The 25,746-nt window shown below is 40.5% G+C and overlaps 1 protein-coding gene across 2 annotated transcripts; it reads left to right on the top strand.

The window, feature by feature from the left end:
• Positions 1-1,436: 1,436 nt before the first annotated feature.
• Positions 1,437-24,993, top strand: MC5R (melanocortin 5 receptor). 2 transcript variants are annotated; one of them, XM_075211344.1, is made up of 3 exons: positions 1,437-1,667; positions 19,079-19,196; positions 23,912-24,993. In XM_075211344.1, exon 3 carries the CDS (start codon positions 23,997-23,999, stop codon positions 24,972-24,974), a length of 978 nt encoding a protein of 325 aa, XP_075067445.1. In that variant the 5' UTR covers positions 1,437-1,667; positions 19,079-19,196; positions 23,912-23,996; the 3' UTR covers positions 24,975-24,993. The 2 variants fall into 2 exon arrangements, with proteins under 2 accessions (XP_075067445.1, XP_075067446.1); XM_075211345.1 differs by lacking the exon at positions 19,079-19,196.
• The last annotated feature ends 753 nt before the right edge of the window (positions 24,994-25,746 follow it).

Genomic DNA, 25,746 nt, shown 5'->3' with positions numbered 1-25,746 from the left:
CAATATAATATACAGTATAAACATGATTGCCTGTGTCTATATGGTATGAAACCTCATTAAATGTGATGTACTCTTTTTAACTACACATCCAAGAGGCCCCACGCTGTTTCTTTGTGTTTCCACATATGGATGAGGGAGTGTGTTCAGTCGTCTACACTGAAATGCTTGTATGTAATTGTGCTGTAGTGAACTTCACTGTCATCTTAGGATAATGTCTTACTGACAGATTAATTAACTCTTGCATTTTTCTAGTCCGCTCTGAAGATGCTGCATACAACATAGATAGAATCATGATTATTTAAAGTTGATATGTAATTAACTCGCTAGTTATTGACTTTTTTTATACTTATTAGAAAATTATCAAAATAATAATTAACCATAGTACTTTAATTGTTTAAACAAATAACAATAAATTGCAATGCAGCCATGAACTGGAAGCAACCAAATGTACCTGGCTATACCAGGCATACATGATATGAGTGTTATATGATTGCCTATCTCTATAATAAAAACATAACCAAAAAAAGTACACAGGAGGCCAGAGAGATCCAGAAATGCATCTAGTAAACATTACCGGAAGGTATGTACAAACATCTAAATTAAAGTCAAATTAAGATGAACTGTCCCTTTGATCTTAAAAAAAAATGTCAAAATACACTTAAGCTTAAACCATACTTTCCTATTCTCCCAGAATTCCCGGGAGGCTCCGGAATTTCGGGGAGTCGTCCCGGACATCTGGAAGAGTAGGCAAACCTCCTGGGTTCGTCGAAAAACACGGCATTGAAAGGCGGGACGGGGCTTAATCGTGTTATTAAGCCCCACCACCGCTATTCAATGTTGTGAATTTTGACATTTTATATTGGGGGCTATGGTGATGCGACTTCTCCCCCGGAATCTCCCTGGGGAGAAGTTTTGAAAGTTGTCCATGCATGATTTAAACAGGTTTTCCAGTTATCACAATTTTGGGATTAATTTACTGGTTTGCACACACCTTACTTTAATTATTACTAAGAGCTTTGCTTGAGCTTTTACTATACACATTTGGACCGCTTTGTTTTGAAAATGTTTTCAAAGTGTCAAGCAGCACAGTGCATAAGACCACATAAAATATCCTTTACAATTGCAGTCTTGCTGCTTAGACACAGAAGACTACATTTTTATGCTTAAATATTAGTGCATGTAGATAACTTATAAATATATAGTAGTGTCTGTAGAGGTTTCTTTATTTTTATTAAGAAATCTTAAGTAATAACGTGTTAGATTTTTCTTTTGATATGAAAACAATGCAGTTTTTTTTTTGGCCAAGCTCTTAAGAGCCCTCTGGTGGTGCTTGCGAGATTAAATAGTTTAATTTTAGAACACTTGGGTGATGACAGGGAGGAAAGGAGGAGTCAAAAGCTCAATGTCAGTGTTGTTAGCTGCAAGAAGGTATAAAACTGACAGCTACACAGTGTGCGGTCTACAGATAATGCTCTGTGGATATATAAAGGTGACTACATCTGTTCATTCAGAAAAACAGACATCTGCCTGAACTGAGCTAACTCCTCACTGCTACTATATTTTATCACCAGAATGATGGACCATTCAGCAAAAAGTGTGAATGCAGCTTGATGAAGAATGTAACATGAATAACATCAATGGATATGAGGATTCCTAAAGAGCTCCAGGTAAAGAATAAAGTTTTGGGTCTATTGCCGCATGCAACATTTAACTGTAAAACTAAGGAAGTGGCATTGTAATTATGTTATATAGTGTATTTAGCAAGATCAGCCACACTTAATCTTTTTGTTATTTAATGGCATTGGAAATTGAAAACACTTTCATGTTATTTTGTTTGAAGGAAAACATACAGCTAACTTATCATATCCTATATGCTGGAATGATGGGTAATTAAAAAGCTGCGTAACAAAACTACTTTAATACATTTCTGTTTCAGACATTCAATACCTACAACTTTTCTGGACAACAACTTTTTTAAAAAAGATTACTAATGTATTTTGTGTAAGCATTAGCTTCAGAAAGGTATTCTAACATACTGCTCTTAATTGTCTAATGCTCATATTATTTTATTCAAATTCAGGGGAGTGTTCCATTTATTTTTACAATGTACAAATATTATTTTGTAACTGGTGCCTGGAGAGTATATTTTAATCATGGATGAGGGTTCAGGCATGTCAAAGTCCAAAGGATGTACAGTCTCACTGAAATGTTATTTGTTGTTACAGATCCTATATTTATTTGAAATCTCATATCTGTACCATCTCTCCAGTCTATTTACCAAGTGAGAAAGGAGTGGAAGTTAGATTTCCATAAATCTTATTGTAATAAATAAGATTTGTCTGACTAAGTTAATAATTTAAGCATTGAAGGTTAAAAACTGTGAGAATGTTATTTTTATGAACAAAATGCCATATTTCCCACAGTATTAACTTTCTACATGTATACTTGTTGAAAGCCCTTTTAAATCCTATTTTATTTTAATACTATTTTGAGTTTATTACACTACAGTGACTATGTAAGGCATACTCATCTGTTGTTCAACTACAATCCCCAGCAAGACCTGATTCACCAGTGAACCAGAGGTTAAGCAAGGAGGATACCAATGATGTGCCCAGCAACATTTAGATATGTATCAGACATAGACACTGGAGCTGGTTGTTATGTTACTATGTTGCTTTCATAATAGTGAATTTGCAATGATAAGATTTAGTCCTAATTAAATTCAAACTCACTGTGCACAGTGACATGTACTTAATGCCCTCCACAGTTCTATTCTTACATATAAATTGTGTCTCTTATCTCCTTATTGTTTATAAAGCATACAATTAATATTAATGAGCATTCTCATAATATGCTGGTTTGATTATATATATATATATATATATATATATATATATATATATATATATATATATATATATATATGTGTGTATTGATACTGATATTTAGGTTGCAAGCCATCCATTAGACAATGAAAGGTATATATAATACAGTGGTAGAAAGCTTGCAGCTGAAACCTATTCAGCCAGGCAGCTAGCCGATGAAGGGTATGACTTCCTGATTTAATTCCACTTTTCCCCCACTTATATCAATAACGTGTGTGTGTGTGTGTGTATGTGTGCGTGTGTGCGTGTGTGCGTGTGTGCGTGTATATATATATATATATATATATATATATATGTCTCTCTTTCTCTGTAACATGACTCAAATGAAATTGTGTACACAGTTAAATTGTGTATAACCCCATTGAGACAGTTTGACAATTGACAGTGTTAAACTTTGCAGTGCAACTCTACTGGTTGATTTTGAATGTTGCTTAAATGTGATGGTCACTTGTTCCTGTGTGTACCACTGTTACTGAACCCTAGCTAACAATGAAAGCCTGAGGGGTCCATTGTTTTAGCCAGATAATGTTTTGTTCAGTTCCCTGTAACCCAATAGTTATATACAATGCATGCTACATGTTTAAGGATTTATACTCACTGTTGTTTTTAAAATTCATTTTACAGGCATTTCTAATGCTTGTTAAATAGCATGTCTATAGGTCTGACACTAGAAATATTTTTTGTAGTGTTACTAAACCCAGGTCTGATACTAGAAATGATTATTTGTAGGGTTGTTGTAACAGTTTTCAAAATGCCTCTTGTTCCATTTCTTTATGTTTCCATGTTTCATTGCATTGCAAAGTCTAAAAATGCTTGTAAAATGTAAATAAACAATTCATATCAAATGTAAATCACACATGTCTTTCCTAGCATTAAAAATGCAAACAAAACACTAATGGGTTTGGAGCCTTATGTGGATGCATATCTTGCATTTCAATAGTGTCACCAAAAATATCTGTGTTTGAAGGCAAGAACAAAGAGAAAGATTTTGGGGGTATAGAGTCTGCATAAACTGGATATAGTAATACTCAATATGCAAAGTTTCAGTACCTTATGAAACTGGAGATATTTGAGATTCACACAGTAGACATTCTGGAGCTAATATTAAGTTGAATGCAAATTGCGTTTCTGGTGTATAATGTGCTGTTTTACTTCTGGGCAAGCGCACAAAGCACTACTTCCAAAAATAATGGTGCACACACAGATCCATATACACCAGAATTTGCACTCACCATGACATAAGCCACACTATTGGTATCAACATGCAAAGGCAATTTAGCCTATATCTGTGAAAACTGTAACTAAAAACACTCAAGGGTCTACGTGTCAAAGAATATAGGAAAAAAAGAGCATGGCTGGAAGACAAATCATGCAAAGGCATACCTCCCAACCATTTCGATTTAGGCCGGACAGCCCCGCTATCCCAATTGCACCAGCGTTGTCCAGATCGGTGGGAGAGTTGGTAGATATTCTGTTCACCGCTGCTCTGCAAGTCAGAGGTTTGGAGGGGTGGACAGAATGGGGCAGCCTAGTGCTTCAAAAAGCTTCCCAATGCTGCCTACCCAAATGATAGGAGGTACGCAGAGGGAAGGTGAGAATTAATGACACTATATCAATCATTACCATGTGGCCTATTGCACTACTCCCCACCCTTTTCTATGTACTGAAATCCTCTGTTAGGACAGTTCTGCTCCATTTTACAAATACTAGTAAATAAAGGGTAAGATAGACAGAATGAGTGAAGTGCCTAAGGCCACGCTTCTTTTTAAATGTTTACTTTGAAGAGAACCTGAGAGCAAATGATGGATGGAAGGCAGGAGTGAGTTCACAAAGATGGGGTGGTACCATAGAAAAGTTTAAAAAATATACTAGACTTACAATTTAAAGTGACAGAGCTTAGTTGGTGAGTACATATGATGAACAATCAAGATTAGTAAAAGTGTTTTTGTTTCTTCATTCCTTTTGTAATTGATTCCCACCTGTTGCATAGTACAAAGTAAATAATTGAGTAAAAAATCCATCCTAAAGCCAAAACTATCAGCAGTTCATCCAATCCAAAATAGAAGCCAATTCATGGTGCCCACTCTACAAACATTACATGTTTATTTTTTCCATCACAGCATGGTTCTCTGAGCAGTTCTAGGCAGTAAATTGGCCCTTTCTGACCCCACTCTCAATTCATTCAATTTGCAATAAAATAAGATGGTGACCAAGAATGATCATAGTGATTCTGTGAGGTCCATAGTGAATGCTAGCACAATCCTTGTCCAATTATTTTCATCATCTCCACCACAGTTTTTATAATGTCTTCTCAGCCTCTGTACTTGAACTAATAATGATATGTATGCAGTCATTCACAAACTAATGGTATATGCTTTTAGACCAATGGGCTGTGTAAAGAATCAATAGTTATTATAATTGTAAAGTGCTACAGAATGTGCTGGCGCTATATAAACGATGATGATGATGATAGTTGCCAAACAGGTTTCCACAAATATCCAGATGAATTTTAGCTTTAGTTCAGGCTAAAGAGGTTTTTGTGAACCAAACAGCTTAGGGCAGTCCATCTTCCTAAGTTTGGATATACAAGCAGTAGTGAATACTACAAGAGTTTATTAGCTAGTTAGTTGACTGTGTTCTTCAGTAACTTTATATAAAGTCACCTCACTAATGATCAGAAAGAAAACATTGACAATTGGAGAAAGAACGAGAGAAAGTTCCACCAATATTAGATTGAAGTCAATAAATTAGCATTCACTTCTATACTGAGTGAACACTTTATTAATCAATCTACCTAATCAAGTTATTCCAGTCCATGCCATAAGAATTGCTTGAAATGTATTGAAGCCGCAACAAGCTGTGAAAATTGTGTCATAGAGATGATGGCCCATGTTGACTCTAGTTTGTCTGCCAGTTGTTGCAAAGTATTTGATAGTGGATCTCTATTCCCAATAGTATGTTTAATTAAATTCCAGATTTCCGATGGGTTGCGTTCCTGTGACTGGAAACACTATACAACTTTTCTGGCTTTGTGCACATGGGTACACTGGTGCTATGAAAGTATGCACCAGATTGGCAATATTGTTCAGATATCATTTGGCATTTAAACATGTCTCTACTTGTATGAAGAGACATCATTACAAACAGCAGAAATCACAATTCATCAATCCAATGTTTTAAATTCTGCCAGTGTCAATATCATCACTTTAAATCTCTGCATTGCTGACTTCTCCGGGCATCTTGAGGATAGGAGTTGCATATTCAAAAGTACTCTAAGGAGTATTGACAGTGAAGGCAGCAGGTGATTAAACAGTCCCTTCTTTAAGTACAGTTTCGCTAAGAACTTCTTTAACAACTTTATAATTTGTCTATTAAATAAACACTCATCGCAGATTGCTGCTCAACACTGTTTATTGCAGTGGTTATTCACTAAATGACTGACAGTCCTGAAATACACTGCAATGAGAAGTTTTTAGAAGCACATGAACTCTCGTGTCCAGTCATGTGCAGTGAGTAACAGTGGAAAAGTGTGGTTGCTATGGAAATTCTATGATAGTAGATATTCTTCTTTACCTTCAAAATGTATGATGTTCAGCAGGTAAAGCTGATGCCCGTGTGGAGGGCTCTGCAGAGTACCAGTTCCCAGCCAAGGCCCTACTTTCCCCCTTCTTGTGCTGTGTATTTATCACTAGTCAGTATGTCCATCCCTCTAATTGAAGTCTTTATTGTATTGGAAAGTTCCAATATCAGATTGATTGTATTGACTGTCAGTTACTTTATAAAGAATGACAAATTATGTGAAGAAGAGTACATACAAAATGTGACAATTGCTTAAGCCAAAAAGGTAATTCTGAAGATATGAGTGAAACACATGAAATTATGGATGAACTAGTCCCTTGTTGGCATTTCAAATGATAATGAAACTTGTGAATTTCCATTATTTAATTTATAAATTCATTCATCAAAGATACCTCCAATCATTTGGGTAGGCAGCATTGGGAGTGGGGGCATGGCCACTCCAGGATAGGGGTGTGACTACACACTGGGGTGTGTCTAGCACTTTTGAAGCGCTAGGTTGCCACATTCTTTCCTCCCTTCCCTTTCAAACACTTTCATTGCCATGTCATAGCACCTGTTCTGCAATGCAGAGCAGCAGTGAACTTAATACTTTCCAACTTTCCCACCCACGAGACAGGGCTGTCTCGATTGGGTTTGCAGAATAGAGCCCTGAAATCGTGACTCTCCCGCCTATATCAGGGAGATAGGCATTCTTCTTCCCTCCAACTATCCTCTTCTTCCAGCCTCCTGCTTGCCGGCCATCTACTTGTAATACGCACAGTGTGAAAGGTCCACGCCACAAGTTTCCAGCAAAAAAATGACAATATTTACTTTTCTGATGGATATTTGCAAATTGCTGGGCAAGGACAAAGCTTCCTTAAATGTTTACAAAATCAGGCACAGATCTGTGCTAAGCTGACACAGCCTAGGTCTCATGTAGGCATCCCTGATTAGGTTTAGGTTTCCGAAGAATTATTTAGATTTCTCTGAGACTAATTAAGCTTTTCCAGAATTGCAGCATGGAAATCCAGTGAGTGCAGACTTTCATTTTGAATTTATGTGGGGGTAAGTTAAGTTTCTCCTGATATATTTTAACAGGGATAGGCAGGCCCGGCGCTCCCATTAGGCAAGGTTAGGCAGTTGCCTAGGGCGCCGGGCTCTGGAGGGCGCCACAGAATAAAAATTACTTTAAAACTGTGCGGCGACCGCTGACCATACCTTCCACGGCCGCCTCTCTGCTCCATCTCCTCCCTGTCGGGCGTGACATCATCATCACGGCCCGACAGTGTCAGTGAGTGGATGGGAGGAGACAGAGCAGAGAGGAGCAGCTTTATGGCAGCAAGTAAAGGTAAGGAAAGACGTGGTGAGGGGGGGGCGCGGATTGTGAAAGTGTGCCTGGGGGGCGCGGATGTGAAAGTGTGCCTGGGGGGGCGCGGATGTGAAAGTGTGCCTGGGGGGGGCGCAGATGTAAAAGTGTGCCTGGGGGGGCGCGGATGTGAAAGTGTGCCTGGGGGGGGCGCGGATGTGAAAGTGTGCCTGGGGGGGCGCGGATGTGAAAGTGTGCCTGGGGGGGGCGCGGATGTGAAAGTGTGCCTAGGGCACCAAGGACCCTAACACCGGCCCTGGGGATAGGTAGCATAAGATATGATAAAATGGGCTCAGATTTTGCATCCAAGCATGGACACACTCATTTAAATTGTGCCTTTAAATGCTTTATTTACAAACATTTGTTGTGAAAAAATATTTGTATGTACTACAAGGCCTCTAGCCTCTACCTACCCTATGTAAACTAGACTTAGATGCATGCAAGTTGCAATTAAAAAAAAAAAAAAAAAAAAGAGCATGGAACTTGAGTATAGTTATGACTATATTCAAATCCAAGCGGATCTCAAGATACATTTTGATTTGAATCTGAGTGTAAGTACGCTCTCCCTACACAGAGTGCAGTATACACACAAGCATATATGTAATATAAGGTCACATCAGAAGACATGACATTTTTTTTATTATAAAATAAATTAACAACTCTAAACAGTATAATCATTAACAAAAATATGGTTGGCTTAAAAACCGTATATACTCGAGTATAAGTCGACCCGAATATAAGCCGAGGCACCTAATTTTACCACAAAAAACTGGGAAAACTTGTTGACTCGAGTATAAGCCTAGAGTGGGAAAGTCTGGTTTTATAGGTAATGTACAGAACAAAAAGCAAAAATATAAAAAGATTATACTGCACCTAGTCTGGATTGGGTAAAGCTGCCCCTATCTCTATAAAAATGCAGATAAATATAAAAAACCTTGACGCTAACAGTTTATATAAAATGTGTAGTTTTATTGTGTAACACAGAATATTGATTCTGGCCTGAACATTACAAAATAAATAAACAATCAAATAACGATAACCAAAGGATTGCTAGTGAGTCCCAAATAAGCAATCTTACAAAAGGTTATAAACAATATGACATTAATCCACCTGTTAATAATGTCCAAGTGTACAGTCTCGCAAACAGACTCTTGAAAAGTCAGTCTGACAAAGTCCACCTGTAATAAGCAGGGGCTATTTGCAGCTATACTCGTGCAAATGTCAAATAGATCCACCTATGGCGAACCCTGTTATCCTCAATTACTGTGTTCCAGCTTGTAAATATGCACAGAGACTTCAAAAAAAGGGAGATGGTAGCAAGTCACATCCGTGAATATTGCAAGGATTGTGCGGCTGGCAGTAATGTAAAATGTCTGTACACTCACGGTTTGTAGAAGAAGAGACACCTTTCACTTCTTTTGGTTACCTTGTGCACAAGGTCCGTTTCTATGTTCCCATAGTTGGTTGAAGTAGTGATGTTTCCATTCTTCAGCCGCGCCTGCGCAGGAGGTTCCTGACGTCCCGGCTGTTACTGATTTCCTTGTGTCTCCCTAAACAGGCTGTCAATGCAGTCCAGTGCTGCAGCGGCAGAGGATGAATGGGATGTGAATCGATGAATGGTAAATGAATCAGATTTCACAATAAAGATGAGTCAAGATGTTTGTATCGATATTCCAACGCATTTCCCCCGCGCTCAGCGGGCTTCCTCAGGGATGTAATGGAGTGTATAATGGTGGAACAATCTGATTTATCACTCGAGTATAAGCCGAGGAGGGCTTTTTCAGCACAAAAAATGTGCTGAAAAACTCGGCTTATACTCGAGTATATACGGTACATAAATCAATATGTTCTTAATGCCTACCGTACATACAATGCATTTTTATAATCTATCTTACTTGCATACACATGTTTTGTACTATCTAGTGGCACACATACCTCTACTTTTCCAAACAAAGGTTATGTCGTGTCAGTCAACACTATCAGTCGCACTTACACCTGCCCTGTAACTGGTTCAAATGATGCATCTGAAACCAAATGTATTCAACAGAAACCTAGGAATTGAATCGACCGCATCGGTACGCCCTTACTGTACTTTGACTACGTCCATCCAACCCTTCCCACTCCTGTCCCTCACTTCAAGTTGTAGGCAGTAGTAAGTGTCATTTGCGTTGTGACATGAATTGCATGCAATATCATTCATGGGCGTAAGGTCCATTTCTGAGCATGGAGAAGAAATTGTATATGGATTTAAACAGCGCTGTCCATAATCATAAAAATGTAAATAAAAATGATATCTAAAAAATAATATGAAATATCTCGATATGGAAGAATCTAATTGGAAGTTAAATATTAAATCATGTATTATTATCCAAAGTCCAATTAGTCACAGCATCAGAAAGAGTTGAAAAAGAGTGTTCTCTATAACAGCACACCAATTAATTACAATAGATAAAAACTACACAACAATGTTATTAAAAACAATCAGCTAAATAATTACCAAATAGACACTGTGCTGCTCATAGCTGATACTAAAACTCAGTGCACATGAAGTGCAATCAGTAGATACACATGTTGCAAATAAACTCGATGTACAACATGTAATTATGTGGTTCTAATCGTGTAAACTGAAATCTTCAGATTAGTAATGTTTATAATTTAGAACCAAAACAAATAGTTAAAAAGATTGGTATTGTTAAATCCACACTCCAAAGGAACAGAAAAAAAATGACCTCAAGTAATTACTTGTAACAAAAATCAAAACAAATCCAATGGGGATAAGTAATCCATTTACACATTAAAAGCAAATGGAGGACTTAGATGACATATCGTTAATGTAAAAAACCTTGCAAACCTTTGATGTCAATCCAATAATGACCAGAACAAACTCGGTGGTAGCGGTGGTGTGATGTAGGCGCTAATTGGACACTTGTTGTCGTCCGGATGTTTTAGCAGCTGTCGGGCAGTTAAAGTGACTATTCACCCACTTACCCATTTCTGAGCATGCACAGAGCTATTTCACGTAATTTATGGCATGTAACGGACTTATGTCCAAACATGAATCAGGCCCAATATGTGAGCGGTATACTATGCCATAACTCCAGAAATAGGAGCGTATTAAATATCTTACTATACATTTGCAACTTCTATGTTTCCTAGGATAACTCCTTGTTTACTTTTGCTTGTGATGTACTTACTCTTAAAAACATATCAATGACCATGTTAATATCTATAGCACAGCAATGCATGTTTAGATTGATGGTCATTAAAGGACTTTCCAGAAGGAGAAGAATGTAACAAATAATGCAATATGTTGAACTAACATTCCCTGGTTTTAATACAGAATAAGCTTTAATACAGATCACAACCTGAATAGCATTAATAGTGCATTTGGTGAGTGCAGAGGATCTTATGCTATATATATATATATATATATATATATATATATATATATATATCTATCTAAATATGTGTGTATGTATATATATATATATATATATATATATATATATATATATATATATATATATTTGTCTACTCTCCTGGAATGTCCGGGAGACTCCCACATTTTTGGGATTTTGGGAGTTCCCCCGGACTCCCGAGAGAGCAGGGAAACCTCCAGCATTGTTACCTCTTCATTGGTTAAGTGGGTGGTAGTGGGGCTAAATGAGTCATCCTGATCCCGCCCCCTTTTGTGATAGGTTGATATTGATAAACGTCTGACAGGGCAGGGCCTTATGATGCAACCCGCGTAGCCAAAGTTGGCAAATATGAAAAAGAGAGAAAGAAAGAAAAGAAGACAGCACTCATAGAAAAATTCAAGTATATTTATTCCATATATGATAGCGTTGTTCAAAGACCAAAGTGGCACACTAAACAAACCTTAAATAGCAAAAGTGACGCCAAAAGGTTGTGAATATATCCAAAAACAGTGAATATATCCAAAAACAAACACTAAAGCATTGATAGAAATAAATGATACAGAAAACATAGTTTGCTTCTTCTTTTTTTTTTAAACGGACGGAAATTGCACACGCATGCCCTTATTAATATACAAGTGTATCTGAAGAAATGTTTCCATTTAATTATGGTTGAAGTACGCTTTTGGCTATACGGCATTTGCCAAATGCACACCTCCCTGCAGGATACGCACAATGCATACATACAATATAAAGTCCCATCAGAATGCACAGAAAAATACATAAATACATTAACACCTGTTAATACTATAATCATTAATAGAAATATTTTTTAATATGAAATACATATTTTCGGATGTTATGCCTACTGTACATAAAAAGCATTTTTACAGTTGCATAATTGCAAACACATGTTCTACATGTATACACTTCAGCTATCACTATCAATTGGCACTTACACCTGCCCTTTAGCTGGTGCAAGTGTTATGGCTAAAAACTACGTACCTGAGAGATACCCTTAGCTTGAATCGGATGATTGTACGTGTGCTAGACCTAACCAGGCCCTTACTGTACATTGCCAATGTGTATACGCCCCTTCCATCTCTCTGTAACAGATTCTGGATACTATATTACTAATCTTGATTAGCACTGGCTTACCTGAGGTGCGGAGTCTAACGATCTCCCCGGCGTTCACTAAGAACCGCCGCAAGGCGGGGTGGGTTTCGCTGCCAGGAGTCGCAGGTCGCGGTCCCCAGGTTCGCCTCAAGATGTAGTACAGTGGAGTGAAGCGGTGGTAGCGGAGTCAAACAAGCCGGTTCGGTACACAGGAATGGAGTCAGGCAGAATCAGAAGGCAACTCGGAGTCAACAAGCCAGGTTCGGTACACGGGTCACAAGAATAGGAGAATGGTCAGCAAGACGGGTCGGTACACAGGGATAGGAGAGCCAGGGAAGTCAAACAGGCAGAGATCAGCACACAGGAAGACACTGGAAACTGGAAGACACTGCAATCCACGAAGAGCAGGAGCCAGGAACAGGTAAGTGTTGCTCTGACACTCAGCGAGTGAGGATGAGGTGGAGAATCTGTTGGTTACCATCGGTTTTAACAAGGAGACATGGAAGACATTGGGTATGCGTAAAGAGGGAGGCAGACTCAATCTAAAGGCTACGGGATTAATAATCTCAGATATAGCGAATGGGCCAATAAACTTGGGAGCAAATTTTTTACTGGGAACCTTTAAACGAATGTTCTGGGTGGATAGCCATACCCTGTCACCAACTGCAAAACTTGGAGTCATTCTTCTCCTTTTATCGTAGAATTTTTTGGAACGAGTAGTTGCTTGCTTTAAATTTGTCTTGGTTTGTTCCCAAATATCAGAGAAGTTACGAAACAGAGAGTCCACTGCTGGAACTTCAGAAGATGAGACTTGAGAGAAGGTGGGTAGTCTAGGATGGCAGCCATACAGAACGGGGGAGTTAGAAATGGCCTCATGGAAATGGTTGTTATGGGTGAACTCGGCCCAAGGGAGAAGGTCCACCCAGTTGTCTTGGTTACTAGAGATAAATATTCTTAGAAACTTCTCTAATTCTTGGTTGGTTCTCTCAGTAGCCCCATTGGACTGGGGATGATATGCGGAAGAAAAGTCAAGCTTAATCCCGGATTTATTGCAAAAAGACCGCCAAAATTTTGATATGAATTGTGATCCCCTATCGGAGACAATATGTTGAGGACAGCCATGGAGGCGAAATATTTCTTTAATAAAAATATCGGCTAAGGAGGAGGAAGAAGGAAAGCCTTTGAGAGCAATAAAGTGGGCTGTTTTAGAGAAGCGATCCGTGACCACAAGCACTACAGTACAGGATTTGGAAGGGGGAAGGTCCGTGATAAAATCCATGGAGATCTGTGACCAAGGGTAATCAGGAATGGGTAATGGGAGCAAGCATCCATAAGGCTTCTTCCTAGAGGTCTTGTGTTGAGCACATTTGGAACAAGCAGCAACAAATCTCTTTACATCCTCCAGCAAGGAAGGCCACCAGTAGCTTCGGGACAATAAGTCCCAGGTCTTGCGAATGCCGGCATGCCCAGAGAAGAGTGAGTGATGAGCCCAGTGAAGGAGCCGGGTGCGTAGATGTGGCAAGATGAATGTTTTGCCTAGAGGACAACCCTTTTTCAGGTGTGTAGCTGCCAATACTTGACATGGATTTACAATGAATTTATTATCTTTCGAGGATTCCATGTCAGCTGGATCAAAAGAGCGAGATAAGGCGTCTGCCTTTGTATTCTTAGATCCCGAGTGAAAAGTGATGTTGAAATCAAAGCGTGAGAAGAATAAGGTCCACCTTGCTTGTCGAGGGTTTAGACATCGAGCAGTGCGTAAGTAAAGCAAATTCTTATGGTCGGTATATATGGTGATAGGAAATTGCGCTCCTTCTAGTAAATGTCTCCATTCGGAGAGAGCCAACTTGATGGCCAGGAGCTCTTTGTCGCCAATCCCATAATTCCTCTCAGCAGGTAAAAAGCGACGGGAAAAGAATCCGCAGGGATGAAGTTTTCCAGAAGGACCTCGCTGTGATAGTACGGCTCCTGTGCCAACAGAAGAGACATCTACCTCCAGGACAAAAGGACGAGAACAATCTGGCTGTTGAAGAATGGGTGCAGATGAAAAGAGAGACTTTAATAATATAAAGGCTTGGATAGCCTCAGAGGACCAAATACCAGCATCAGCAGATTTGCGGGTCAATGCTGTGATGGGAGCCACTAGAGAGGAGTACCCCTTGATAAATTGACGATAATAGTTGGAGAATCCTAGGAAGCGTTGAGTGGCCTTAAGGCCCGAAGGTTGGGGCCAGTCAAGTATGGCTTTCAATTTTGTGGGATCCATCTGTAGACCGGTGCCCGAAATAATATATCCCAGGAAGGGAATTTGTCTCTGCTCGAAGGTGCATTTCTCCAATTTGCAAAATAACTGATTTTTTCGGATACGAGAGAGGACCTCCAATACATGAGTACGATGAGATGCTAGATCTTGAGAAAAGATGAGAATGTCGTCCAAGTAGATGACTACAGATTGGTACAAGAGGTCTTGAAACAGCTCATTCATAAAGCTCTGAAATATGGCTGGGGCATTGCATAGCCCGAAAGGCATGACCAGATATTCAAAGTGGCCGTCTCGGGTGTTAAACGCCGTCTTCCGTTCATCCCCCTCCTTAATGCGTATAAGGTTATACGCTCCTCTGAGGTCAAGTTTAGAAAAGATGGTGGCACCCTTAATCCGGTCAAATAATTCAGAAATCAGTGGCAGTGGATACCGATTTTTAACGGTAATTGCATTCAGGCCTCTGTAATCAATGCAAGGGCGGAGGCCCCCATCTTTCTTTTTTACGAAGAAGAAGCCAGCCCCAGCTGGGGAGGCAGACTTGCGGATGAAGCCCCTGTTTGGACTTTCTTGGATGTACTCCTCCATAGCCTTAGACTCCGGGAGGGAAAGGGGGTAAACACGGCCCCTGGGAATGGGTTTACCAGGTATCAGATCAATGCCACAGTCCCAGATTCTGTGAGGGGGAAGTCTAGTGGCCTTATGTTGACAAAAAACATCAGAGAAGGTTTGGTATGGCTCAGGCAGGAGAGTCACAGGAAATTCTTGGGAACGTCTGGGACTATTGGGAGGAACCACTCTCTGTAGGCAGCGAGAGAAGCAGGACTGTCCCCAGGACAATATGTGACCAGATTTCCAGTCCAAGGTGGGAGAGTGGACACGAAGCCATGGAAGTCCTAGGATGACTGGGTTGGTAGATCTCTGTATTACTAGAAAAGAAATCTTCTCCCGATGAAGTGCTCCTATCTGAAGCAGAAGAGGAATAGTGCGTACCAGGATGGACTCCTCAGGAATTCTTCCCCCATCAATGGCCATCAGAGAGATGGGTTGTTCCAAGGCTTGTGTGGGAATAGCGAATTGTTTAACTACTGTGGCAGAAATGAAATTTCCTGCGGCTCCGGAATCTAGAAGAGCCGACTGCGGGAAGGTCTTTTGTCCTAACTGAAGGGAAATGGGAATAGACAGGCAATCATTACTATTGGGAACTGACTGACACTGAGAAAAGAGGCCCAACGATACAGCTCCAGAACTCGTTAGGCCCTGTCGTTTCCCGAGCGTTTGGGACAAGAACTCAGAAGATGGCCACTCCCTCCACAATATAAACACAACTTGTTCCGAAATCTCCTCTCCCTCTCTTCGGCTGATAGGCGGGTCCTCCCAAGTTGCATGGGCTCTTCAGGGGGAAGAACAGGGGTTTGGAAGTTGGGGGCCAAGCGAATCATACTACGCCGCGACTGTTCCTTCTCGGAATTATGTTCCTTGAAATGCAAATCAACTTTGACACAGAGGGAGATAATGTCGTCCAAAGACGTAGGGAGTTCCTGGGATACCAACTCGTCTTTGATTCGGTCTGAAAGGCCCTGCCAGAATGTAGCTACTAGGGCCTCATCGTTCCAGCGAAGTTCAGAGGCCATGGTTCTGAAGTGGACCGCATACTGCCCCACAGACTGGTTTCCCTGGCGGAGACGTAGTAAGCCGGAAGCGGCATTGGACACCCTTCCTGGCTCATCAAATATTTTCTTGAAGGTGGACAAGAAGAGGTTGAAGTTATGTAGAATGGGGTCGTCCCTCTCCCATAAGGGGGAAGCCCATGCTAAAGCTTGACCGGACAATAACGATATCACATAGGCCACTTTCGTTTTTCCGGAGGGGAAGTTCCCAGGTAGAAGCTCGAATTGTATGGAGCATTGATTTAAAAATCCTCTGCAATTTTTAGGGTCTCCATCGAACTTGGGTGGGTTAGGTAACCGTAGCTGCGAGAAAGAAGCTGCTGCTGCGGCCTGAGGTACAGGGTCCACTGCCGGCCCAGGTGATCCACTAGCCAGCAGGGTGTTCTGGACAACATCCAACCGAGTGGATAGACTATTGAGGAATTTTAAAAGTTGCTCTTGGTTAGCTTCTTGCTTATCCATCCTTCCTACTAAATGCTCCAACAGATCTTTAGCTGTGGTATCCATGGTCAGAGCAAACTGTAACAGATTCTGGATACTATATTACTAATCTTGATTAGCACTGGCTTACCTGAGGTGCGGAGTCTAACGATCTCCCCGGTGTTCACCAAGAACCACCGCAAGGCGGGGTGGGCTTCGCTGCCAGGAGTTGCAGGTCGCGGTCCCCAGGTTCGCCTCAAGATGTAGTACAGCGGAGTGAAGCGGTGGTAGCGGAGTCAAACAAGCCGGTTCGGTACACAGGAATGGAGTCAGGCAGAATCAGAAGGCAACTCGGAGTCAACAAGCCAGGTTCGGTACACGGGTCACAAGAATAGGAGAATGGTCAGCAAGCCGGGTCGGTACACAGGGATAGGAGAGCCAGGGAAGTCAAACAGGCAGAGATCAGCACACAGGAAGACACTGGAAACTGGAAGACACTGCAATCCACGAAGAGCAGGAGCCAGGAACAGGTAAGTGTTGCTCTGACACTCAGCGAGTGTCAGAGTGAGGTTTTTATACTGAAGGGGATTCAAAATCCCCGCCTCTAGGGTTGTGGTCATGTGACCGCCTCCGGGTGCGGTCACATGGTCCTGAATGCGGAAGTGCGGCTGGACGGAGCGGCGGGGATCAGGTAAGTCCATGACACTCTCATTCCATCCTTCAAAATGTAGGCATTAAATTGCATGCACTTGCGTTCACTGATGTACAGACCGTTTCTGAGCATGCACAGAGCAATTTTACGCAAAAACGGCATGCAGCGGGACGTACACTCAGGCCCAGCATTTGTAAAATAACTTAGTACCTGTCAGTTTTCGAGCTCCAAAGCAAGCTTCCTTCTAGCAAAAGAAACCTATTAAACATACAATTAGAGAAAATGTTATGTGATAGTATATTGATCCTAAGCAAAGAGGCATAGCAAACTTATGTATGTCATTAGTTATAATGTAAATAGTAAACAAAGGTGGCTGAAACATTACCTGACAAACGGTCCATAAACTAATGGACCAAACATCTCTTTTGAAAACCAATTAATCTTAGAAAGGCCAATCCAGAGGGCCTGAAATTAATAAACACACATATATTAACCATGATTAGACGTATATAGATTAAGGCAGTCAGCCTGTTAATAAGCATGAACCAGACCAGTGTGTGTGTGAATAAAAATGAGATGTCACTGATTCTAATAACAACCTATTAGAATAATGGAAATAAGTGGGTGAGGGTAAATAACCACAGTAAAGCGATAAAGCAACATAATAGTTGTCACACTCTTGGAGTCTGGAGGATCGTAGGGATCTGCTTAACTTGACACTACCCACAAAGAGGCGCAGAGTCTAACGAAAAGGGTTGGTTTTGACCAGGGATCTTAGCAAAGGAATATGGACTTATTAACTACCTGACCGCAGGTCACGGCCCTCAAGTGGGTGATAAGCGAGACCAGGTGAAGAACCCAATAGCTAAGGTCTGAGGGCGAAGAGTCTGCTGACATGAGTAGTTATAAGCTTGAAGGAGGTACACAGAGATACAGGTAAGTTGGTGTAGTGAATCAGGAACGCACAAAGTGCAAAGGTCTGCAGAGAGGTTTAGCACAGAGGTCCAGGAGAGCTGGGAAACCCTGGTGCAGGATCAGTAGGAGGCGCAATGGTCTGCAGGAGAACGCTGAGATCCGGGTAAAATGGAATGGAGAATCAGGCACACACAGGATTGCGAAGGTCTGCAAAGTGGTGTAGCCCAGAGGTCCTGGAGAGTTGGGAAGCCCTGATCAAGGATCGATAGGAGGCGCGAGTGTTTGCAGGAGAACCATGAGATCCATGTAGACTGGTCCGAGTGGAAGTATAGGAGCTAGTGGAAGGTACATCCAAATAGGTAAGGAGACCTGAAGATCTGGCACCTAAGCAATGCAGCAGGTGCTTTAAATAGATACAGTAAGTAAGGCAATTAGCAATAGGATGAATGAAGGAAGTTTTAAAAAGTGCCGGGTCCGCGCATGAGCTGAATTGGCAAGATGGCAACCGGTTGGGAGAGCCGCGGCACTTGTACAGGAAAGAAAGCAACTGCAAATGGATAGGTAGGAGCGCCGGACCCCGAATGAGTGGTCAGCGGGTCCGGTATGTGACAATAGTGTAAATATTTGGATGCATGAATCAGTGAGGTATCTTCAAAAATATATACCGTTACACACAGTACACATAATATAACAGTTCAATATAGATAATAGAATACCAATAAACAACTCTCAGACGTTCATCTCCTGTTGGCCATTGCTTTGACTTCTTTGCCTGTTTTATATCTACATCTATTATCACTATTTTCCTTTATTTTTAAAGGTATGCCATGTTGCACAGCGCTGTACATTGAGGTGATCATAATAAAAACAATTTACCCACAATGACATGAAGCAAAATTTAATGATGACCCTGCCCAAATGAGTTTGCAAAATAGAAGGTGAGTGTTAGCTGATCTGTGCATATGTACTTTAAATTCCTTTACTCATTATTTGTAATATCTGTGTGTCCTATTTATTATTTCCATACATAAGTATCCTTTTTATTTGTGTCCCATATGCCTCTATTCCAGTGTGGCCTCCATTTAATATTTCAGTATAATCCCGATATCGCAGTATAATAGCCATATCCCATATATATGTAATGATAGCAGGAAACGACACTTCAAGGAGTGAAACACAGAACCAGAACTCAGTGACAGTTAACATAACAAAACCAACAACAGGAATAGGATCACCCACAATGCTTTGTGGTTGACTCTAGCCCCAGTACCTAGCCCCAGTAGTTCATACATTTACAATTATTCTTCTAAGTTTATCATTTCTACATACAATTTACACCCACGTTTCCTCTTACTTTATCTGCCATATGTCTCCAAAGCCCATTATGTTCCTATTGTGTCTACCATGTAGCGTGGGTGAGTGGTGAGAAAGAAATGCATGCGGCTGTTCTTTCAAAGATCCATGCAGCAACATAGAAAGAGGTAGCATAGATGAATGGGATACTCTTTTTGTCAATGGAAGTTTGTATGGGCAGAGCCTCTGTAACAGGAAGTATATTCATTGATATGTAAATTGGGTTCCACAAATGTTTTTCCCCCCTACATTTGTGTTTTGAACGAAACATAATTTAGGCCACAGGCACTAGGCTTTTAAAATCTTCATTCTCCCAATGAAAATTATATGTGTTTTTGTTTTTCTATTGGTGACAAGAAGGTAATTGGAATATCCTTTAACAGTGGCAGCCAACAGACTATCACCACAAATTATTATATCTATATATCTTTAGGGTGAGTACAAGCATGTTCAGCCTAATAAAATGCCAGGATGACCTAAAGCAACAGCATGATACTGCATTGTGTTTGAGTGCCCTTTCCAGAATAATTATTAGCAACTATGGCAAATGGGACTAACTGTACATATCACACATAATAAAGGTTTTGAGCCTTACTTTCCCACATTTCTATTAAGATCGTTATGCAACAACACCTTGAATGTTCTCAAGTTTCTTTTTTAAATATAAAAAAATTAATTAACAATATTTCTGGAGATATAGTCTTTAGAGTTGAAAACAGTATTCTAGGTATAAAACATCTACCCACTTCCTCTGCTAATACCTGCTGAAATTGTGTTAAAAGTAAATGGGTAATCATAAAATTCACATAACATAGATACTTTATATGCTTCAGTAACTATAAACAGCTTTGATTTCCACTGCACAATACGTGACTATAGTATAAAGTGCATCTACAATAATTTTTAAGCATTATTGCTAATGAAAATACATATTCATGCAGGTTTTTCAGATTTTTCATTACTGGTATATGTTTTGTATAGTTAAGCTAATTCAGGCATGAGATTTTCAATATGCAGCTAAAAAAAATGTGCACATTTATGTGAAGACATAAAATACATGTGAAAACATCTTAATAATGTCTGTATGTCTGGTAAATAACTCCCAGATTTGCTAATTACATGAGAAACTGAGTAACATAAACTGTGTCGTAAGACAGTGGTTCCCAAACATTTGCAGTTCGCGGCACCCTTAGAGTCTCCAAATTTTTTCAAGGCACCCATCCAAAATAATTATTGAGCAGTCCTGTTTTAGAAGTAGTTGGGTCAAAAAATTGTAATAAGTATTTAGGTCAGGACAGAAATACTTATTTAGTTGTATGCAAAGATGCCCCCTCTGCATCCAGACACTCTGCCCTCAGGCACTCTGCCCCCTCTGCATCCAGACACACTGCCCCCTCTGCATCCAGACACACTGCCCTCTCTCACACTGCCCCCTCTGCCCTCTGTCACAATGTCCCCCCTCCTCTGCTCTGTCACGCTGTCCCCCCTCCTCTGCCCTCTCTCACAATGTCCCCCTCCTCTGCCCTCTCACACACTGTCCCCTCCTCTGCCCTCTCACGCTGTGTCCCCCTCCACTGCCCCTCTCATGCTGTGTCCCCCTCCTCTGCCCCGCTGTGCCCCTCCTCTGCTCTCTGTCCCCCTTCTCTGCCCCGCTGTCCCCATCCTCTGCTCTCTGTCCCCATCCTCTGCTCTCTGTCCCCATCCTCTGCTCTCTGTCCCCATCCTGTGCCTCGCTGTCACCATCCTCTGCTCTCTGTCCCCCTCCTTTGCCCTGCTGTCACCATCCTCTGTCACCAACCTCTGTCCCGCTGTCACCATCCTCTGCTCTCCTCCTCTGTCCCGCTGTCACCATCCTCTGTCACCAACCTCTGTCACCAACCTCTGTCCCACTGTCACCATCCTCTGCTCTCCTCCTATGTCCCGCTGTCACCAACCTCTGTCACCAACCTCTGTCACCAACCTCTGCCCCGCTGTCACCATCCTCTGCTCTCCTCCTCTGTCCCGCTGTCACCATCCTCTGTCACCAACCTCTGTCCCACTGTCACCATCCTCTGCTCTCCTCCTCTGTCCCGCTGTCACCATCCTCTGTCACCAACCTCTGTCCCGCTGTCACCGTCCTCTGCTCTCCTCTTCTGTCCCGCTGTCACCATCCTCTGCTCTCCTTCTCTGTCCCGCTGTCACCATCCTCTGTCCCCCTCCTCTGCCACGATCCCTCTCACTCTGCCCCACGCCAGGCGCCAGCCATAAAAAAAAACAAAACACAGAAACTTACCAATCCGTCGGGCGCCGGGACCCAGCAGCCTCCTCTCTCCTGCAGCTTGTTACTGACGTCGATATTCAGTGACAGCTGCAGGAGAGAGGAGGCTGCTGGGTCCCGGCGCCCGACGGATTGGTAAGTTACTGTGTTTTTGTTTTTTTTTATGTCTGGCCCGCGGCACCCCAGTGACAGCGCCGCGGCACCCCTGGGAGCTGCGGCGCACAGTTTGGGAACCGCCGTCGTAAGACGTATTAAAAAAAGATGAAGATTCATTATAATAAAGTTATCTGTATTCTAATTATTCTAACTGTAGAATGTGTGACTAGTCCTTTAGCATATCTTTGTTAAGCATCAAAATGCAAACATTAATATAATTAATCCATATACTTAGGTTCCTTTCATTAGAATATGTGTTTTAAAGAAATAGAAAAGATGTTTCTGATGTAACTGCCCATACCCATTCACATCAAAATACATGTAAACATGCAGGGTTTTTTAATCCTGGGAAAAGCGTGTAAACAGAATGGAATGTATTGGTTACAACAACCCCATACCCATTAGTAATTGCACATGCTGCCTGGAGCGTTTGCCTTGAGGCATGGTTGTTCAGATGCTACCTGCTCCATTTACTTGCGTTCACCGCAAAAAAACACATTGGGCCTGATTCACTAAGGAAAGGAAAGTAAAAAAAATGAGAAACGTTGCACCTTGGCAAAACCATGTTACATTGGAGGGGGGATGTTAATTTAAAATGTGATGACAGATTTATAATTGGGGTAGGGCATGTACTATCATCAACTATTTATATAGTGCCACTAATTCCGCAGCGCTGTACAGAGAACTCACTCACATCAGTCCCTGCCCCATTGAAGCTTACATTTAAGCTTATGTTTATGTATGTAGATTTTATGTTCATTTTATGTAGACATCAACAACATTCTAATAAATGTGTCATGGGGGAAAAACACTTTTTTTCTTTAACTGTTTTATCATTAATGTCTTTATATTACCAGGTGGAATAATTTAATTTTTTTTTATTTCCCTGTCTGTTCTTTTGCAACTTTATAATCCACATAGGTATTGGACGTATCCTGCAGCGTCTTGTGTAGTAGAGCACAGCAGACCTACACCCGAATTTAACAGCGCGCATATCTTGAGATATGTTCCTTGATGGATTCGGAAGAAAGCAAAGCCTAAATACGGGCATATAACACTAAACACGGGTTGCGCTTAGAATACGTGCCTTGATGAATCAGGGCCTCTGCTCTTAAAGTAGTTCTAAACACAAAAATTGTATTTTGAATTGATATATCAAACATGAAAATATGATCCCAGCAAGCCAATATTTATATTATAGAACTGAAGTAACTCAGTATAAAACAAGATTGACTTGCTTTAATCATATCGAGAGAAACAAGTTAAAACATGGAGGATCTCACAGCTGCCAAGCTGTTGCTCTCTGTAGATTACGACAAAAGTTTGAGTACTAAAAGAGGGGAGGTTGTCCAAACATTCACAGCTCCTTTAAGTAAACACTTATTAATCATTTTTGTTATATAGATTAGTAACCCTCCTTTTCTCATATCATTTTCCTGCTAAACTTCTAAACAGGAATGTCCACCCTAAGTTATGTTCTTTCAAGAAAAGTCCGTACTGGACATAGTAGCATATTGTTTGCCTTTGGATATTATGCAGAGTTATTATCAACATGATTGTACAACATGATTGTATCCACTGCACAGAGCAAAACAGTTCTGTGTGTAGTCGAAAGACAACAAAAACTCTGCTTGGATGATATACACAAATGCTTGATAGCTCAGGCGCATGTCCCGACAGACTAAACACAGTATATTGTTGCAGGAGGACTAAAATTGTCTGATTTTGGACAACCATGTTATGCATTTTTGTATTTGGCATGAATAACACTGTACCATTATAAATTTCTTTATGTTAAGTTTACTGTATATGTAACATTTTAAGCACCACAAGTACCTTATTATAACATAACATAACACTTAACTGAATATGTGTGTTTTTTTGCAGTATATTCAGCTGCTGGGACAATGGGCTCAGAGCAAACAATTTCAGACCAACTATTTAAAGAAAGGACCTTCACATTTTTTTAGCGATGAACTCATCCGTGCATCAACGTATATTGGACCTTAACATAAGCAGCTTGGATGGCAACAACACAATGCCTACAGGCAAGACTAAATTGTCATCATGTGATCAAGTAGCAATAGCTGCTGAGGTTTTTTTGACACTTGGCATTGTAAGTCTTCTTGAAAACATCTTAGTAATCACAGCAATTATTAAGAACAAGAATCTACATTCCCCTATGTATTTCTTTGTATGTAGCTTAGCAGTGGCTGACATGTTAGTCAGTGTGTCAAATGCATGGGAGACAATCACAATAAATCTTATCAACAATAAACATCTAGTTATGGAAGATGCCTTTGTACGTCATATTGACAATGTTTTTGATTCCATGATCTGTATATCAGTGGTGGCTTCGATGTGCAGCTTGCTTGCTATAGCAGTTGATAGGTACATCACTATCTTCTATGCTTTACGGTACCATAACATCATGACTGTAAAGAGAGCTGGAACCATTATTGCTTGTATTTGGACATTCTGCACAGGATGTGGGATTATCTTTATCCTCTACTATGAATCAACATATGTCATAATATGTCTTATTACTATGTTTTTCACTATGCTTTTCCTCATGGTATCCTTATATATACACATGTTCTTGTTGGCCCGCACTCATGTAAAGAGGATAGCTGCTTTGCCAGGCTATAACTCAGTCCACCAGAGGACAAGTATGAAAGGAGCCATTACTCTAACAATATTGATTGGCATATTTATTGTGTGTTGGGCTCCATTCTTTCTCCACCTCATTCTGATGATTTCATGTCCACAGAATCTTTACTGTGTCTGTTTTATGTCCCACTTTAATATGTACCTTATCCTAATAATGTGTAATTCTGTCATTGATCCTCTAATATATGCATTCCGGAGTCAAGAAATGCGAAAGACATTCAAAGAAATCATTTGTTATTGCAATCTGAGATTCATTTGTGAACTGCCTAGTAAATATTAATAAAATACTTGATGGAGTAGTATTGTGTCTCGTGTGTTCACTATTCATTGTTATTAAAGATGTGTGATTATTTATACAGATGTTACACAGAGGAACATAGTTGCATAAAAGATTAAATGCATTATTTTCAAATGAGTTAAAGGGGTTGTTCATCTTTAGATCACCTTAATTTATTACACACTTATGCAATTCTTACAAATACATCACTTAATATTCCAGATTTCCTCCGTCTGTGTTTCAGGGATGTATTTATATCTTTGGGCATAGATGTGAAACAGTTCAACTGTATTCTGTGAATTGGATGCAGTGGCATCCCCATAGCAGTTTTTGTTAGATCAATGGACAATAAAAATAAATAATTGTTTTAATTTGTATTAAACTGTATTAATTGACAATTTACACACAACTTCAATATTTATTATCAATAGATAAGAACCCAGAGCCAATGAGCGCCCAGCTATTTCTGTTTTATATTTCTCTTGTTGTTTGAGGGAGGGACACCCTCAGCTGGAGCAGCTCTTGCAATACATTTTAGAGAGCGTGATCCTTCCATACCAAATTAGGCTGAAAGCAGATAATAACAAATAATATGGCTGGTGCAGGTGAACAGGCTGAGCTGAAAGAAACCAGGATGTCGGCTAGCAGCTTTCAGTAGTCCAAGTGAACATGAGAAGTAACAGGATTGTTAAATGAGAACAACAATATCTGGAATAGCAATATCATTGACCAGCAAAGGGGGACTGAGGGGGGCAGGCATAAAAAAAGGAGAGAA

This window comes from Mixophyes fleayi, chromosome 5 (assembly GCF_038048845.1).
Source record: "Mixophyes fleayi isolate aMixFle1 chromosome 5, aMixFle1.hap1, whole genome shotgun sequence".
Taxonomy (NCBI): Eukaryota; Metazoa; Chordata; class Amphibia; order Anura; family Limnodynastidae; genus Mixophyes; species Mixophyes fleayi.
This window is presented reverse-complemented; position numbering and strand designations above follow the sequence as displayed.

Bases quoted from the DNA above. Each gene is read 5' to 3' on its own strand.
- MC5R (XM_075211345.1), top strand. From the start codon at position 23,997: ATGAACTCATCCGTGCATCAACGTATATTGGACCTTAACATAAGCAGC.